The sequence below is a fragment of the Heliangelus exortis genome, chromosome Z (genome assembly GCF_036169615.1).
Source record: "Heliangelus exortis chromosome Z, bHelExo1.hap1, whole genome shotgun sequence".
Lineage (NCBI taxonomy): Eukaryota > Metazoa > Chordata > Aves > Apodiformes > Trochilidae > Heliangelus > Heliangelus exortis.
Window position 1 is genome coordinate 19,889,538 of NC_092454.1, and position 20,231 is coordinate 19,909,768.

At 40.9% G+C, this 20,231-nt stretch overlaps 1 protein-coding gene across 2 annotated transcripts in view; it reads right to left on the reverse strand.

Moving 5' to 3' along the window:
- Positions 1–20,231, reverse strand: part of PDE4D (phosphodiesterase 4D) — a 336,349-nt gene that overhangs the window by 33,088 nt on the left and 283,030 nt on the right. For both annotated transcript variants that reach the window (XM_071731608.1, XM_071731609.1), the window contains exon 6: positions 16,152–16,264. In XM_071731608.1, coding sequence (XP_071587709.1) covers positions 16,152–16,264 — 113 coding nt within the window. The remainder of the gene's footprint in view (positions 1–16,151; positions 16,265–20,231) is intronic.

The window sequence follows — 20,231 nt, forward strand, 5'->3', positions numbered from 1 at the left end:
TGGCAACATCTTCATCTTTACCTTGCATTTGTATTAGTAAAGAAACAAAAGCTCAGCAACTTGTCTGCTTTTTGCCCATTTATACATTTACATACAATGTTTCGAGCAGCTGGAAAAGATCTGAGCAGCATATGAAATGCTAGAAAAACCTCGGCAGATGCAGAAAGACATCAGTGAGTCCTTTTACATCAGAGCTCACACACGCGCAAGCCCATTTTCTCTGTGAGAAGGACAGAAATATTAAAAAGGCTCATAACAACCTAAACGTCCACCAGTCCTCCAAAGGCCCTGTTTAACAAATGATTATACTGTCTCTTTATCAAAGAGATAAGGATGTCAATTAAATCCAGTTATGGGTTCCATCCACAGCCTGATGAATTATATTTAAAGGCTCTCACTAGCTCCAGCAGCCATTAGATCAAGTTCTAGCTGAAATGAAATGAAATGAAACTGTTATGACCCAGGCAATGGGAGCAATGCTTTAGAACCACCTTCCAGCCACTCCAATGCCATATTTTTCTCAATCACCACAGAACAAAACTGAAAAGGTATAACAAGTACAGTTCATCTTATAGTTAATTAAGGAGTCTGTGTCTTGCCTAAGGCAATTTCCATTAAAAATTAGTTAGGATATAAAATTTGGTAACTTCAGTGAAAATTAAAGTTAATTTTCCTGCCCACTTTATGAGACTGATATGCCTATCATAATAATTACTGCTCAATTTATTGCCAGATGTGTAGAAAGCATATTCCTACTTCTTAAAAACCAAGCGAGCTGCAAATTTTTAGGCTGTTTTTTCAGGATGCATTAGGTGAGGTGAATTCCCAGCGTTGCCCAATCCACTGTAAGCACAACACAGAGTTTTCCTGAGTAGAACAAACATTTGCCTTGTCTATTGTTCAGCATACTGCTGTATTAATAACCTCTTTTTAAAATAACAGTATAAATACAAAGAGTCCCAGGTCATGATTAGAAAATTTTTGAAGAGCAAAAGGACTATGAATCAAATCTGAGCTATTCATCCAAGTCTGCAAGCAGGCTTCTCAAAGTGCCCTAACAGTCAAAAGGTGCAAGTCAAAATGCACCTTCAAACTCCGAGTGCTGCCACCTATGAGCCACGAGCAAGCCACCCAGCAGACACAGCACCCAGTGTGACTCTCATCATTCAAAGCTATGTGCAACAGAGGAGGCAAGAGACCATCGTCTGGCAGGATAAGAAGTGAAAGGACAGATTAGGGAACAGACAGATTTGTGTAGAGTGTATTATTTCACAACAGACACTGTAGAAGGAACAAAAAAACCCAGAAACCAAAACCAAAGCCCAGAATAAGCCTCCGTCAAGTGCAAGGAAAGCATGGTTTCATAATTAGGCAGACTACTCAAATGATGGGATGCAACAAAATGCAAGACAAAAACCTGTCCTCTCATTCTCCACCCCAGTCAGGCAGGCAGCTTTAGTTTTCTATGACCAGGACACTTCTTAAGCACTGATAATAACTGTAAGATCAAACCTAAAATCCTTATGTGCATGCTTTAATCTGTATGTCTATAAAATCTGAAAGGCACATAAGCACAGCAATATTATCTACCTGGTAAGATAAAAAATCACCACAAAACAGTTACAAAATTCTTTTTCTTCCTGTAGTTCAAACAGCACAATTTTTACCCAAACAGCACAATTTTTGTTTTGTATTGTTACATAATTATTATAACCAATCCATATTTCACAGCTCTGTGAAACAAAGGTAAGACTTCTGAGCACCAAAGAAAAAACCATTATCTAAGTTTTAGCCCCCAAATGACAAGACTTGTTTCTGCAAAAGTTTTCTAGAGCACTGTATCTTCTTGTACTTAAAATTTAGCAATTCCATTTAAAAACCAAGTTCTGTAAGCAGGCTTGTACTGAAATGTACACTTTGCTAGAAAAGCTAAGCTCTGACTGTGTTTCGGACCAACTGCATCGTCATCATAGCAACAGCTTTAAGAGCTCTCCTGGAATGAAAAAAAAAAAAAAAAAAAAAGCCCCTGAAGCCTTTCCAGCAACAACCAAAGTGAGCTGCAGAAAATCCCTCCCAGCTAGGAAACACACATATTTGTTTTTACTGATGCTAAGAAAAGAGGAAAAAGCAACTAATTACCAGATTATTAAATGTAATCTTACCTGGGTCCAGTATTCAGACATATAAAACTTCGACCATGCTTCATAGTACAAGAAAAACATAATCATTTTATTGAGAAATCTGAGGTCTGGGCTACAAATTTTATGCCTCCAAAGAGATATTCTGTGATTTGTCAGATCACTCATCACATTCATATTTCTCAGGAGTAAACACACTTACAGATTTTCCAGCTAAAGTTCCTTTGCATGTGAAAAATAATTTCATTAAAAGATACCCTTACATACTTAATTTCAGATTTTGTTTTTTATAATCTCTCTTGCAAGTTGTTTGTCTCAGAAAACCTCTGACGTGCACAGACAGAACTGCAGATACAGCAAAGATACTTTTGGGTTTCTTGTGGAGCCACACTAGCCTGCATTAACTCCAAAACGGCACCCTCATCTCTGCAAGTTTCTATGGCCACACCAGATGTCTCTCTTGCATTTTTTTCTGGACCTGTTTATTACAGGCCTAGGTGTTTCCTAGGTGCCTGCATCAGCACAGCATGCATCTGCAGCAGCAGTAAAGAGAGCCAGCAACCACCACAGAGGTGATCAGCATGCAGCAGAGGATGGACGAATGCAGCTGAGGAATCTGAGCATGCTCCCTGGAACACCATACACAAACAAGGAAGGCACTGAAACTGCTTACAAGGTATGCAAATAATGCATCTGGATTTGGCTGAAAGTCCTTTTAACTCCAGTTTTCTGTGGCACTAAAAGCTGAACATGGGTGAGTTAAGGCTAGGAAAGGAGACTCACAAGGAACCACACCTCTAGAAAGCAAAATAAATACTACATTTTGCAAGGTCTCACGTACCTGTCTGTCCCCTGTTTCTGAGATGCTGCTATTGAACATCAAAGCATTGAACATTGTAATTCACGTAACACAAGCATAGTAAATAAAAACCTTAAGAAACCTGCTCATCATTCACTTTGAAATGTAATTTAAGTATAACATAGATTGTTTCATTCTGTCAGCTACTAAATTAAAAACATTTTTTGTGCTTTATGTGTACTAGTAGTAGAGGTCCCTTTGTGCACAAGGAAAACATGGCCAAAACCAAAGGTATGGCAATACTTAACACTACTCATGCATCACTTACAATGTATCAGGTCTTACCCACCATGTAAGTCACCAATGCCACGTTTGTGGCAACAACATTTACCAAATATAGCCAATGATTCCTTATATGCTGACATATTCAGGAACTCCAGCCACCTGCAAAGCCCAGCAGTAGCAAACCTTGGAGCCCAGTCATTATCCTTCAAAATCATATGGAGAAGCCCATAGCAAAACCCTTTTTCTCTAGGAAAAAAAATCATTAAATATTAAAAAAAAAAAAAAGGCTTATGTGCGTAAAAGGTCTATTTTCCAGATTATCTTGCCCATTTTTGCCTTTAAAACATGCTCAAAGATGCTCAAGTTCACAATCTGTATTGGGCAGACTGTGTTCCCATTGTTTCTGCTCTTTAATCTCCTTCTTGCTCTATTAAACAAACAGCACTATCTTGCCATTACTGTTTTTAATACACTAGCGCCTACTGTGTCTTCTATTTACAACTCTTTCCTACTGGCGCATTCTTTCCAGTATGCCCTGGATGAAGTTTAAAGAAACATTGCTAAAGAGCATGGTGAAAATTTAACCATGGGTGTTTACCCCTTCTGAAAAACTAACTGCTTCCTTAGGATCAGTTAATGAGGCTGGACATCCATAAATCCATGGGTCGTGATGGGATGCACACATGGGTGATGAGGGAACTGGCAGATGTCATTGCTAGGCTGCTCTCCATCATCTTTGGTAAGTCATGGAGAACAGGAGAGGTGCCTGAGGACTGGAGGAAAGCAAATGTCACTTCAATCTTCAAGAAAGTCAAGAAAGAGGACCCAGGTAACTACAGACCGATCAGTCTCACCTGCATCCCTGGAAAGATGATGGAACAACTCTTTCTTGATGCTGTCTTCAGGCATATCAAGTACAAGAGGTTTATCAGGAGCAGTCAGCATGTCTTTACCAAGGGGAAGTCCTGTCTGACCAATCTGATAGGACGTAACTAGATGTACGGATGATGGCAGAGAAGTGGACATAGTCTCTCTTGATTTCACTAAGGCATACTGTCTCCCAGAGCATCCTTGGAGCTAAACTGAAGCGTGGCCTGGATGATCGGGCAGTGACGTGGATCAGGAGATGGTTGGAGGACAGAAGCCAGAGCGTTGTAGTCAATGGGATGGAATCTAGTTAGAAGTCTGTTTCTAGAGGAGTCCCTCAAGGGACCACTACTATTCAAAATATTTATTGATGACCTGGATGAGGGAGTAGAGTGTCTTCTCAGCAAGTCTGCAGATGACACAAAGCTGGGTGGAATGGCTGACACCCCAGAAGGCTGTGCTGCCATTCAGAGGGCCCTAGGTGCGCTGGAAAATTGGGCAGGGAGAAATTTAATGAATTACAACAAGGCCAAGTGTAAAGTCTTGCATTTGCGAAACAACCCCAGGTACCAGTATAGGATGAGGACTGAGCTGTTGGAGAGCAGCACAGGTGAAAGGGACCTGGGGGTGCTGGTGGATGGAAGGATGACCATGAGCCACCAATGTGCCCAAGAAGGCCAGTGGCATCCTGGGGTGCATTAGAAGGGGTGTGGCTAGTAGGTTGAGAGAGGTTCTCCTCCCCATCTACCCTACCCTGGTGAGGCCGCATCTGGAATATTGTGTCCAGTTCTGTACCCCTCAGTTCTAGGACACAGAACCTGAGAGAGTCAAGCACAGAATGACCAAGAAGATTAAGGGAGTGGGACATCTCCCTCATGAGGAAAGACTGAGGGAGCTGGGTCTCTTCAGCTTGGAGGAGAATGAGGGGTGACCTCATCAGTGTTTATAGATATGTAACGGGTGAGTGCCAAGAAAACAGAGTAAAGCTTTTCTCAGGTGTGACTAATAATAGGACAAGGAACAATGGTTATAAACTGGAGCATAGGCAGTTCCATATAAACATTATGAAGAACTTTTTCACTGTGAGGGTGACAGGAACTGAAACAGGATGCCCAAGGAGGTTGTGGAGTCTCCCTTCCTGGGGACATTCGAAGCCCACATGGATGCATTCCTGTGTGAACTGCTATAGGTGACCCTGCTTTGGCTGGGGGGCTTGGCCTCGATGATCTTTTGAGGTCCCTTCTAACCCCTGCTTTCTGTGATTCTATGATTGTGTCAGTGAAAACATCATGAATCGTATCCTCACTTTGCAAAAATTACTCTTTGTCTAGACCACAAAAATTATAGCTTCTACATATAAGAAACTTCTAGAATGAGGCACTTTTCAGTTTACATTTTACAGCATGTCACATACACTGATACTTTGGGAAAGACTAAGTATTTGGTACCTTAATCTCTTGCAGTTACAGTAACATATTCAGTACCAAGTGGTACAGTGCTGCCTTCTTGAATTTATTGCCTGGTATCAGTATAAAACAAAAGAAAGCTATTTAATGATAGAATTCTATCTATCCATTTGATAGTCCTCTGCTTAAAATTTGATTTATGGTAATTATAATGTAAGTGTTGTAAGTAATTTTGCTCTTGGCCATTAGAAAACACATCTCTGTGCTGAATTCCAAAAATCACGTTTATGAAAGTGTTTGTATCTCAGCCAGCAGTATGAGACTGTAGTTCTGGGCAAAATTACTGTACAGTCAGCTTTGTCTACAAGGAGGTCAGATAGCCTGGTGCATTAACTCCTGCTTGAACGGGTCCTTTCAAGCATTATTAAATTAAATTAAATTAAATTAAATTAAATTAAATTAAAACCCACAAACTGGTATATCCATCAAACAGTACTCCTGTCCTTATGTACTTGGGGAGTAAGACTGGTGTAGTGGAACAGTTACAACGTTGCAGTTAATTGTAAGCTCCAGTTGTGAAGTTCAGACTATAATGAACTTTTCTTTATTGCATATTCCTTTAAAAAACTTCAAGACAAACTTCAGACAAAAAGAAAATGCCACTGGTTAGTATATGGTACCTATGAACACAGGAAGGCAAAAGCCAGCATTAGCATGTTTCATTAGAGAGGGAGAATGATGGAGCTTGAAAACTAGCCTAGACTAGCATGAGAGGAACCACCACCACATTAATATTTTGCCAGCATCTAGAGTTGATGAGACTGGATTGTATTCCAATGCTAAGGAAACCTACTAATGTGTGATCTTTCTAGATGAAAACCCAACTTACACATACAGGGAGAGCAGGGAGTCCTGAGCTGTGCCATGCAAACACTAACTGGATAGCATGGCTGAACACATGAAAGTGGCACAAGATACTCTGAAATATGTTTCTAGACTTGGACTGCCACCAAATGTATCTTAACTGATCCATCTCAGTTCCCCATCCCACAAACCAGAAATACCCCTGGTCTGTTAATAAAGTGGCATGAATGCCACAGTATATCACTGCCGTACAGCACAGGCAATTTCTTTTAAACATAGCTTGCAGAACATGGAGATTTAAAGAAGACCTTAAAGTTATGTGTTGTTTCACAGGTGAAGAGCTAACTCAGGTATTGATGCTACGTGTTTTACGTTCTAGGCTGTTTTAAATATATCCATAACCTGCTTCCATGCTTTACAAACCAATCAGAAACTATCCTTTACCAGGAAAGATGAACTATTACTATACAAAACTATTTTTATTACTTGCAATTCTTTCCCCTCCTAAATAAAACCACTAGCAAAAATGAATAAACCAACAGCCTTTCCTATAGGAGTTACGAGCAGAGGCTTTAGCTAAACATTGTCTTCCTGAGGGACCTGTCAGACTTACTCGGTTAGCTCAGTTTCATTAGCTGGTCTTAAAGTAGCAGTTTACAGCCTAATTAATAGAAATAGTAAGCTGTTGAAATTTTATTTGTAGATAAGCTTATGAACAGGTCCTGCACATCAAGCTTGATTCAGTGTCACTCCATTGCATGTGATTTATGGCATATTATACTATTGCCTGTACAGCTGCATTTCCACACCTGGAAAAGGCAAGCAGAGCCAACAAGGCGAAAAACTTGCACTTGCATGGTGGTGTCTCCCTTGGCTGCAGATTCAGATGAAGCAGCAGTCCCCATCACAGCCTGGCTCCACCACCTGGCACACAGCAGGGCAGCCACAAGGAAGCTGCATCAGAAATGCTCAGAGGTGAATCCCAGCTCAAGAGGCAGGTGCTGGCGAGTGCCCTGCTGACAGCACAATGAGTAGCATCACTTTTCACCATGCCTCAGCTTGCCTTTATTCAATTTTGTAGCCACAAAGGGTACGGGCTGCAAGATAGCTAGAACCAGGATCAAATTCTATTGAGCTACATTTAATCTTAAAAAAATTAAAAAAAAAAAAAAAAAATAAAAATAAAAAAAAAAAAAATAAAAAGAAATTAAAAAATTTTAAAAAACCAAACCCAGATATATCCATTCATAACACACGTAATTCTATGGTTAGTCTCCTAAACACAGAAAGCTTGCACAGATGATAACCAAATCCCTATTAATGGAACTGAGACAGAACACTTTTTTAGTGCAGGTTCTTTGAGGCAGAGACTGAATAGATAGTTCAGCAAACACATTCATTGTACCCAAACATTATGTAACAGCTGAAGCTGTCCCTTACGGGAAACATAAATTAATTCTTTTAAATTAATTTATTTAAAAGAAAATTTAAAAAAAATGACCACTGCTCTACAAAATATTTCATATCTTACAGTCTAAACTTTATTACAGCAGCATGCTATTATGAACACAATACAGAAGTTCTTGGCTCTAAATACTGTCACAGGGAGACACAGAATTCAGATACTCATCATGCTTTCCAGTAGCCTGGAGTGCCACCTTTTTTATTAAGCAAGAAGTTATGAAGTACTCACATCCATTAAGCCATTTCCAAGTAAAACCTTTGAAATAAATAAAAAACCCAAAACACCCAAACAAAATAAACAGTTTGTGGGTTTTTTTTACTTTGTAAATGCAATGGAAAGGCACACTGATGTTTGCATTTTAAATTCAAATAATTCAATTGCTGGAAAAATGTCAATTTTCACATCTTCTTTTATGGTCGTTGAAAGTAAAGTTATTTTCGCACATCAGGTCTCTGTTATTTACTCCACAACATTTTGTCTATAGAATTCTGTGTCGTTACACTAAAAGGAAATGATCTTCCATACTGTGGCATCTCCTATAGTCTAAGAAGCTACGGGGTTGTTGTAAGAAGATGGGGTGTTTGTGTTCTGGTATGGACCATTTGTTATATTTATGGAAAAAAATATGAAGTTATCAGTGATTAGAAAGTTATGTAATCCTAGAAGAAGTTAAAAAGCTGGAAAAAATGTTAAATCATAGGAACTCTCAGAGAGGCATTCCTTTTATGCAGCACTCACATCCAAGACTTTAAGCACCAGCAAACGAGAGACACAGAAATCAATTATTTTTTCTAAAATTTAAAGTACAGACTGAATCTGTGGGATGAAGTGTTCCTTACTTATTTTGGAGGTTTTAAATTCCAGTGTTACTTGTATTGACCATTATGGGTCAACTCTACACTCCCTTCCACTAGTGCAGAACTGGGGTGTCTGTACAGCATACTTCTGTTTGAGAAGAACCCCCGTGAACAGTGGAAGGGGATCACCCACCAGGACAGTAAAGATGTTTCCAAATCACAATTGACACACTGTGTGTCATGGCCCAAGGAGGTGAGTAGCTGCCATCATGTACCCACACAAGAAGGGTCTGCTCGTACCTCACCCCCACGTTCACTTCTTTCTCAGCAACAGACCTACAGCCATACCATACCACCACAGCTCCCACTTAATATCCATGCAGAAGAACAGCCTTTTCCTATTTTTCTCGATTGAGACCAATGCAACAGCTCCTGTGGAAGCAGCACATTTGCACGGAAGATTCAGCCACTGCCAAACTGGCACCACTGCTCCATCCACTTGTTTCTGCAAAGATGGAAGTGTTCATAAGTGATAAGAGCTGGTACAAGCCATCTGCATGGTGACAGCAAGTTTCACCCATTATCTTGCTGCAGCATGCTCTTGAACAATACAGCCAGCAAAGTGATATCTCTCTCTTACAAATATACCACTCATAACTGTGGTTACCTGAGGGCAAGCCTGCTGTTCTCCAGAGGCAGGAATAGTCATACACAGGACCAAATAAGGTCATGCACCGTGAATTGCACTTGATCCCAGAGGCCTCAAAATTCCTTTAGTCTGGTTTCAGCATGGAAAAGGAAGAGTATGCCTGTGAAAGTAGTCCTTCCCTGCCTCCACAGTTCTCTCTTCCTTTCCTCTGGTAATGAAGCACAACAGAACTAGGGAACATTCACAAATATACATCAATTCAAAACCAGCCTCACCACTTATCAGTATCCTTTTACTCTCTTTGCTCAAACTGAATCCTTAATGAATAAAAAATTTCCTGATGCTGCACTCAACAAGCTTTCACTTGCTAACAGCTGCCCCATAATTATAATCTTCAGCAGAAGCGGCACTCTAAATAGCTAACCAAATTCAAGATTTTCTTACAGAGATCTAGGAAAATAACATCCTATTGAACTACCATGACAGCCAGCCAAGTGCAATGGCATTGCCAGACATTATGTAAGAGGACTGTCTCTCTCACACACACACACACACAAAAAAAAACAAACCCAAAAAACCCACATCGAGTTTCTCATCTGGATAACCATGGCCTTTAAATCTAATAAGCCAGAACAAAGATGCTGCCTGTTTTCAAAAAATGCAGTCATGACAACAGATTTATTTTCTACTGTTAAGTTTCCAACACATATTTTTCATGTCCAATAGCTTAAACTCAAGAGAATGACTGGTGCTTAAATCCTCTTGATGGACACAAGAACATTATCGTCTCTCTTAATTTGAAACAGGTCATTAATAGGTGGCTATGACATAGAGTGGCTATAACCATTTTACTCTGGCTGAACTTCCACATTACAGAGAAGTACTGCAAAAAAATTACACTCCTACATCTGAAATGTTGTTTCTGAAGATAAAATCCTAACTGCACAATAAGCCGGTCCCCAAGGCTGACAGCAGGGATTCAAAAAAGGCAGTGCTAAAAACTGTTGAAAGAAGACTGAGCCAGTGACATGAGCCATATTTGCTAGTTTTAGATTCAGCCTATTTGAGCTCCTACAAAATGCACCTCCACCAGAGCATGTAAGCTTTTCCATTGAATCACACAAAGATAAAACAGATGAATGACCTAAATCCAGAGTTGGAGCCTGTAATCATCTCCATAAATTCCAGCCATGGGGGAAATCCAGAGAGCTGCTGTCAGCCTTCGGAAACACAATGCCACTTCTCCAGCCTGGTGCTTCTTAAGAGATGCTAAGAGGCAGGAGGTACTTCTGGCAGCTGCTGTTGCCCCAGCAAGGATCACATTGGAATGTGGGCAGCAGGGCTCTACCCTGCCTCTGGGAAAACCCAGCAGAGCTAAAACAACACTTCTTTTTGAAGCATACTAGGAAATGTATTGCTTGGTTCAAATAATGGATCACATATTAGTTTATATTTTTTATATTTTCCAAACTCTTGTTAATTAACAAAAGATCAAGATTGCCAAGTGCTATCATCTTTTATAAATTTAAAATTGAAACAGAAGGAATCATAGAATCATAGAATCATAGAATTAGCCGGGTTGGAAGGGACCTCAGAGATCATCAAGTCCAACCCTTGACCCACCGGTGCGGTTACTAGACCATGGCACTGAGTGCCACATCCAGTCTCTTTTTAAATGTCTCCAGGGACGGAGAATCTACCACCTCACTGGGCAGCCCATTCCATTGCCTGATCACCCTCTCCATAAAGAAATTCTTTCTAATATCTAACCTAAATCTCCCCTGGCACAACTTAAGACTGTGTCCTCTTGTCTTGTTGAAAGTTGTCTGGGAAAAGAGACCAACTCCCACCTCGCTACAACCTCCTTTCAGGTAGTTGTGGAGAGTGATGAGGTCTCCCCTGAGCCTCCTCTTCAGGCTGAACAGCCCCAGCTCCCTCAGCCTCTCTTCATAGGGTCTGTGCTCGAGTCCCTTCACCAGCCGGGTTGCCCTCCTTTGGACCTGCTCCAGGACCTCGATATCCTTCCTAAACTGAGGGGCCCAGAACTGGACACATACTCGAGGTGTGGAATATGAAGGAATATGAAGGAATATGAAGGAATATGAAGGAATATGAAGGAATATGAAGGAATATGAACTGAAACTTTTTCCACATATAAATTCAGGTACTCAGACACAAAGGGACACTAGGGATGTTTGCAAAATCATGATTCCAGAAGTGAAAATACACTTTTGAATATCAGTTTCATTTTAAGTAATCCTCCATGTTTGACTAATCTACAATCAATGCCATGTAGCATAAAGTGAAAGCTGCATCTTTCATATCAGCATTCGTCTATTCATTGTCTTCAACAGAGTAACTATCAGATACACTATCAGAGATTTGCACTAGATGCTGCACAGTGGAACAAGATTGTTCTCTCAGAGAAGTTAAAATCTATTCATTTTTGCTTTAATCTTATGTGAAAAAAAAAGCAGAGTCACTTGTTCTAAAAAAAGAATTATATATATATTTGATGTAAACACTTTAAAAATATAAAAATTTGTCTCTTGAATCAATTTTTTTTTCTTTCTCCCTGCTATGTTGCAACATTTTGTCAATTAACCTCACCATATGCCTGACATACACCTAAAAGATAAGAATACTTATCAGGTCGTCTCCTGGTGCATGATGGAAACAATAAAGGTAGCAGGACACCCAAAAAGAGTAAAAGATAAGGATGACTCATCTCCGGGAAGTCGGGAAATCTGTATGTATCAGGGACTTATGCAAAAAGGGGACCCCTTTTCTTTTCCTGTATAAAAATCGCCCCAGAAGAACCGAAGACGGAGCAGCTCAGAGCAGCCAGTAGCTCGGTGGCAGCCAGCTCCTGTGACTACAAACTCCAGCCAGCTCGGCGCAAAAAGGCGGCAAGCAGCTCTGAAGGCCCAAGCGGAAAGCGGCGAGGCGGCTTTCTTCTAGACCCCCCCTCTCTCGGCACTTCGGCTTCAGCTCCGGGACAGAGAAGCGGCAGGAGCGACAGACCCTACGCTCCTGACCACAGCCAGAGGCCAAGGCCGGCGGACAGGGGTAACATCTTAATTACCCTCCTTCTTTTCTCCTCTTAACGACTCTTCTCCCCAAAGTAACTAATTGTATAATTCCTAAATAAATCCTTTGAACTTGTTTAAATCATAAAGCCTGGTTATTTTTGTAAGCTCACGCGTCGTCTATGAGTAGTGGCTGAAAATTTCCTCGCAAACAAAATATAAATAATAACTCGGATCGTGACAATATTATATATTTATGTATATATATTTATATATATGTTTATATATATACATATATGTATATATATATATAATAAAAAAAAACCTTTTAAAAATATCCCTCTGCAAACTGGGTTTTTTAAGATCATTTGTTTGTACAAGTGCCTCAAAGTGTGCCTGTCTTGAAAATTGGAAACCACAATCAGCAAGCCAGTACCCAAAAAACTCTGTTTTTCAACACAGAAATTCATCACAATTCAATTTGTCTGAAATTCATACAGGTTAGCAACCCTGCAAAGCAGAACAGTTAAATACAGGCATCCAACTATGCCTTGGGATCCTGTATTTCATGACCCAATTTGGTAAACTATTTCCTGAAACAAATTTCTTTCTGCATCACATATAAAAAAACAACAGAACCACAATCTACTGTCATTAGCCTAATATTAAATGTACATGTTACAGAAAATCAGAGATAAGTCTCCAAAAATGACATTGTAGTTGACCAAGGTTAAGGTGCTTCTTACTTATTTTCTAGTTTCAGAGCCTTTCAAGACTTTACAGGGTTTCTATAGGTGTATGAGCATGAGAGACTTCCTGTGATTTTAAAAACAGCTGGAATTCTCATTAATATCCTATGCCAGAAGCTGGTAATTTAGGAAAACACCAAGTACTCTAAGTCCTTTCAAAATCAGATATCTTTCTGAAATCAGTATATTACAGACTACTCCTATGGGTGCATCACACATCTATCCATCGGATATTTCATGTGCAAAGCCTCCAGGCACTGGGAAATCTTAACATAGGGATGGCTGGGAAATGGACATCTGTAGGCAGCAGGTGCCCAGACGGTGCCCGCCCCGCCTGTGCCAGCTGGGGCTAGCCCAGATGTGCATGCCCGATTTTGGCGGGGTGTGGTTCAAGCAGGTCCCAGAGCCAGGCGGATCGAACTTAGTTCTCTGATACTAATCCGAACCAGCACTAGCTCGACTGACTCTGTTCACGAACCGAGCTCGCGCCCGCAGCGGGATTCCTCTCACGTAACAGACATCATCTGGATATTACAGTCATCCTGGTGTGACTTTGGAAGCCAAGCATTACATCTGGCTCCCTACACACTTTCCAAGTTTTTGGGGTTATACTTACTACCTCAATATGCCCCTGGGGGATTAGCTGGAGATTATAGAGAGCACCTCCTGCCTACTGCTTCAAGCAAATTTAAGTAGGGAAAAGAAGGATCTTTTCATCTATCTTTGTCATCCTGCTTTCAGTCATCCAAAGGTGTGGGCTTGCACAACACAGACTACTGATAACTGAGTACAAGAAGCATGTAAACTAAATATTCTTGGATTGGGATATTCTAATGTGAGACATCCACACAGTAAGGGGATTCCACACAAATGCAATTGTCCCTTCAGACTCCCAACTCACTGCACAGAGAGGACTGGAGATAAGACTCACTCCCTGGCCGACTCTATGTGTTCAGGACATACAATACTGCTTCCTGCTTTTAAGAGTTGGAAAAAAAAAACAACAGTCAATCTTGCAGGAAACCCAGAGAAAGGGAAAGAGGGAAACACAGTGAGAACCATGTTCTGTATCAGCAATGTCTCATTTCCTCATTTTCTCATCTGATTTTACAGGACTTTTTTCTTGAGATAGAGAACTGTGTACTCTTGGATATTAATGGCTGTGTCCTCAGCCTGGAGCACAGTTTCTCTACTTCTGCATCTCTATAAACTAAAATAATAATATAATTTACCTGTATGCCACACAAATACCACAGGTTGCAGTTACCTTACAATAGAGATGTGCTGTGCAAGGGCCATATTTGTTTTAATACTCAGGAATACAATTATTTTTTAGAACAATGTGTTAGAAAACCTAAAACTAAAATCCTCCTGAACTAAATTTTCCCATATTATTGTACAAGTTTGATGGCTTATATTCAAGATTTTTTACATTATGGTTAACAGCAATGACTTTTCATTATTATTGTTTGTTTAAAAGAAGCAAACAAAACAAACAAAACTAAAACACTGAAAAATGTCACAGCTTTGTATACAAGGGGGTCAGATTTTCCTAAAAGGCAGGGGGTGGGAGTTTACATTAAGAATTGAGTATTACCTGCCAACCAAAGAGCAGCTATTCCTTCTCAATACAGTAATACCAGGTTCTTCCTAAATATTGTAATACAAAACAGTAAATAGCTAGAAAGTGCTTTATATATGCTCATCTACATTTGATAGATTAAGCAGGCTGAAGCAATACATTACTGTAATATAAAAATTTCAGTTCTGATGTAAAGCTCAGCATCCTTATTGGCTTGCATATTAACTATGACAACTAGGCTTACTGTTTACAGTACATCAACTCCTTGTCTTCATGATTTTATGTTGGAAACAACAAGAACAAAACTTTTTTCTGAATCCTTTTCATTTGAATAAATACATGTGAAAAATGTTAATCCTGTCATCTATGGCAAACAATTCTTTAACTAGTCCAAACAAATACAAACAAAACATTGCATCAGATGCAGCACACTTGTGTTTACCTGAACATGCAAAAGAGTTGTCATGTTTCATTTTAAAAACAGATCTTTAGAAAAATCTGAATATACTTGACAGAACTTAAGATGCACACAATTGCTTCACAATTAGTTCTATCTTATCCTAAAAGAGCTTGCTCTCACTGTTCATAAAACATGCCGCAAGTCCTATCAGGTTTAAGGAGGTAATAAATACATAACTGAAGAAAGTTCAGGATCATGTGAAGAAAGAGTGGCTGTAAAGACATCACAAGTAAGGGAACCAGCTGGTTCCATAAGCCTTACAGCAGGCTTTATAAGTTTTAACTCCAAAAATGTAGCTACATATTGTCTCCAAACCAAAATCACGAATATAAGTGTACTTATGAATGGAGCATATGGAAACTCTTCAAACTGCAAAACAAACACACGCAGCACAGGTACCAGCACCGAGCCTCTGCTCACATGCATCCCCAGGGATGGAGTGAAGGGCACGCTCTGCCTCAGAGACAGGACTTGGGATCAAGGTGACTGTGGTGACAACACCTCGGTTCTGAGCGTGTTCTTCCATAACAAATCGCGTTGCGAGAGCCGTTAGCATCACTACTTACAAATGAAACGCCACCTGAATTTCCTCTGCCATCAAAGGATACCTTTCTCACCCTCTCAAGCTACTTTCTACACCATTTTCTGGGAGACACCCCCAGTTCGCAATGGAATGCTGTGAAAGGAACAACTAAACGGGTGATTTTCAGCAGCCCAAACTAGCCTGGCTTTGTTTTTCAACTCAGACACACTGAGAAACAGTGCAGCCTTCCAAGAACCTGCATCACTTCGACAACTTACCCAGAAATTTAAGCCAACTGCCTACAAACCGCAACCAAAGCCTTCCACGCACCCACGGGCGCGTAAAGAATCACTTCCCCCAGCAGGTTTCTCAGCCCCGGGCACCTTCCCCCGCCAGACCCCTCCCGCCGACACCGGGCTGCGTGCCCGGGGGAACCCCCTGCCGCCTGCAGCTGCGGCCCCTCCGCACTCTCCCCAGTCCAAGGCGACCCCCGCACCCACCCCCCGCGGTAGGAAGAGCCGAGGCGGCGGGCTTCTACCTTGTTCGAAGCCATTTCGCTGACGGAGTGCCTGGTCTGCAGGGTCTCCAGCTGGTCCAGACACCAGTCCAGTTCCTCCAGGGTCTCGCTGGCCAATTTTTGGTAGGCCTCCTCTGCGAAGAGACAGAGAACGGCGTACTTAGTTCGCAAGCGTTTCACAGGACCAAAGGCGAGCTCCAGCTTCTCCATCCTCCGCTGCCCGGTGCCCACACATGAGTGCTGCTCCCTCATATTGCCACCCCAGGCAGCGGGCATAGCGGCTCTTCCCTCCCCGGAGCCGCGCTCGCTTTCGGAGCCAGCGGGGCGACAACCGACGGCACCAGCACAAACTTTTCACCGGCCCCGCTCCTCGCCCGTTTCTCCTGGCCCGGCCCGCCCACCCCGGGAGCCGCAATCGGCAGGAGCACCACGCCCTCGCGGACTGCGGCGAGCTCCACGGGCGCGCAGCATCTCCGCGGCGGCGGGAGACCGGGCCTTCTCTGGGCGGCCGGCGCAAGGCAGCGGATGAATCAACGAGGCAGCCGAGTGCTCACAGCGCACTTCCCGTTTTGGCAGCTCGCGCGGCAGCGGGGCTGAGGTTGGCCGCCCCTCCCGCCGGGGGTTTCACACACACAGGTCCGCTAGCAGTCCTGCAAAACCCGGCGCAGAGCAGCGGGAGCCCTTCGTCAGTCCCTGTATTTTCTCACCTACCACGAGAATTAGCTGGTTTAATGTTTATAAGGTGTGGGGAAGATGTAAAAACACGTGTAAGCGCTCGGGGTAAGGATGAGCCGGCGAAGCAGCAGGTGTTAAAGATAGCTGCAGCAGTGAAAAAAAAAAAGGAAAAGAAGAAAAGTGGGGGGCTAAATGTTTTAGACCTGGACCAAGCAACACTGGACCGAGCAACAGACCATGGAAATTGGACTTAATAACAGTATGTAGAGGATATGTGTGATTTAGCCAGAACTCCTGTATGTCACTTTGGAGTGAACTTTCTTACACCTTGCAAAAATTTCACTTACAGAGAGGAAGACATTGCCATCCTCAGCAACTCTCCAACAGCAGATCTGTTGTTGTGCAAATACTTTCTGAAAAATAATCTCACATCTAAGAAGAAAACCTTGCCTACAAAGCCTGGCTATTTTTTGCTCTGATGTGGATCAGACGGGGAGAATGCTTCCCCACACTGAGCTGCACGAGTTTTATCCCAGGCACGCTGTCTTGCAAGCTGTGTATTCAAAACATGTTTGAAACTCCTGGCATTCATGCTTCTGGATCAGGTATGTGGGAACAGAACTCCAAGGTAGAGAAATGTTTGTTCAGTGGGCTTGTTATTGCCATCTACTACCTCTCCCTTGCCTTGTTTCCCATCAAATTAACCTTATTTTAAAAATGTCAGACAAGCAAAAATTCAGGCAAACAAATTAACTAACACTCTTAAATAAAGCACCTCAGAATGGACTTGCTCAGTGCATGACTGTTCAACTTGTAGGATACTAGATTTGTATCTTTTACATTTCAGAGCAGATGATAAAAAACTTATGGGGTTCTTCACAGCTGTTAAAAGTATATGTGTGGCTGTTGCAAAAAACCACTATTTTGAATAATGTACATTCATATTTAGAGAACTGCAATTTGAGGAAAATAAATTTGGACTGAGATTAACTTGCAAAATCACTTAAAAATTTTTGTCGTGCCTGCCTGTGTCATGAATTAACCTGCCACTTCAGCAAACACAACATTGATACTCAACAAGAAAACATCCCCACTGCAATGTAAACACCATGCTATCTGATAAAAAAATAATTCCCCAGGCAAATAAAGTCAAGATTTTCCAGCCTGTTTATGCATCAAAAGAGACTCTGTGACGTTCTCCAACACAGCAGACATCACAGCTCGCTAGTTCTTGAGCATGACTGGTTTACTGACCTTGACAGTGTAGATTTCATTAAGGTCAGTACTGAAAAGAGAAATAACTTTGTTTATATGTTTGTAAGTGTTCTTTGAAAAGTGCTTTTGAAGAAGTGGGAATGTGGTTAATGTGTGCATAGTTATCTGATTACCTTGCACAATGATTTAATTGAGGATAAAATGCATAATGAATCAAAGTAAAAAGAATCTGTATGACATTAGTTTGTTACTAGCCCACTGCCTGCCCTTCAGCAGGCCTGGAAAATCAGATACTAGGAAACTTGGTTTTTTTCACAAATAAACATCATCCCTTCTAATACTTAACAGAGTAAAAGGGCAAGGTTTTTCCAAGAAGTATGATAATGATAAAATAAATTTAAGAGGTTATTTTAGGTTAAAAAAATAACCTAATAATAACCTTTATTTGAAACTTTATTTTTCTTGTTATTCATGTAGCAGTAATATGTATTACCAACAGCACCTTACATTCAGGAATCTATTATCCACCTTCCAAGTATGGCTCAAAGTACATTAGACTTCAGGAGCCTGTGGCTGCCAAGGAGACCCAATTGACCACTCAGACTGAGTAACTTATGATGGCCCACAGCAGGTTTAAGACTTGTCAGACTCAGCACCTTCTGCCAGTTCTCAGCAGAGTGGTCACGCCAGCCCTGATAGCTTAAATGGAAATAAAAGGGTTTCTAACTGGTGACAAAGTACCTATCAAACAAGCATGCCTCCTTTGTTTCCTTAGTACTGAATGGCCAAACAACCATAGAGAAGCTTTTTTCTAAACTGTACTGCAGCACTAAATTTGGCCCACACTTTCGTTGTTACATAACGCCGTGGAAAATGTTGAACTTAACAGCTTTTCAAGTATAACACCCTGTCACCACCAAGTTAAGAATAAAAAAATATCAGCCATGCAGCTTTGACAGCCTTGCAACACTGTTTCTGACCTCTGTGTTACCTCTAAGGTAGCACCCTGTAATTATTCCTAGTTAGGACTGATCTACTAATTTGTGTTTTTTGGTATAGACACTTGATCAATCTTGCCACCTTCTCTGTTCCCCACCCTCCAAGAAATGTTCTTTTTATATCTCAATAGGCTTTATATCTTATTAGGCTTTAATAGAGGGAAACAAATACAGTTTAACACCAGCTGCTTCAAAAATTTTCATGTTGTATCATGTATTCTATTACAAAAAGGGAAGTGATATTAAACGTTCTCTTTACAGTTCACAGATTACTACTAACAAGTTCACCAAATGTAGCTTTCTATATGGTACCTAAAAAAACAAATGAAAGAGAAGCAGAAAGAAAAAGCTTAGCCATAAGCATTAGGCACTTCATAACTGTTTTTGTATAAAGGGTGTTCTAATGTTTGGTTTTATAAAAGACTTAATACTCAGCATACCTGCTAACACATCAGAGGTAGCTGTAGTTCTACTCCAGCAATTTGTTTGGGAACACTATCTGTTCAACATTTTCAATGGGGAAAACTATATGTCAGTAATTAGGAGTGCTGTCCACTTAGCTTAAACAGTTCATTGTGATTCTCATATACACTGTCCTACTATCCCCAGAGAGAAAAAAACCAAAAACAAACAAACAAAAGAAAGCAAAACCAAAAAACACAGCAACACCACAAAAAAAAAAAAAAAAAAAAAAAAAAAAAAAAAAAAAAAAAAAGTCCAACCAGCATTTGAGTACTATGTTGCCTTAAAATGGTATTGTCTTGGAGGCAAAACAAGGTCACTGCCAAGCAATGCCATGATCCAGATAGGCTCAGTGTATGTACTGTCTTTTTGGGGTGCAGGTAGCTGAAAGAATCTACAGAAACCTTGGGCTAGTCTAAATTAAGACAAGCTGAAGATCTGCTGCAAGACTCAGTCCCTGAACATCTTACCTGAATTTTCTTTCTGCTCTTCTACCTAATAAAAGCTTGCAGTTTGGAGCAACTAAGTACCTGGGCCAACAGGTTCCATTTCTCTTATCATAACAGCATGTCAAAAAATCTGTGTTTCAAGCCAACAATTTTTCTGTAAATGAGGATGTTCATCCTTACAGTCTTAACTGATGGTCTGTCTACTGAAGTGACTGACACTGCTGTCAATGTTAGCACCTTCTAATTAATATAGCCATAGGAACACTGATTTAGCATAGAAATAACATCTGTTCTTTTAGTCA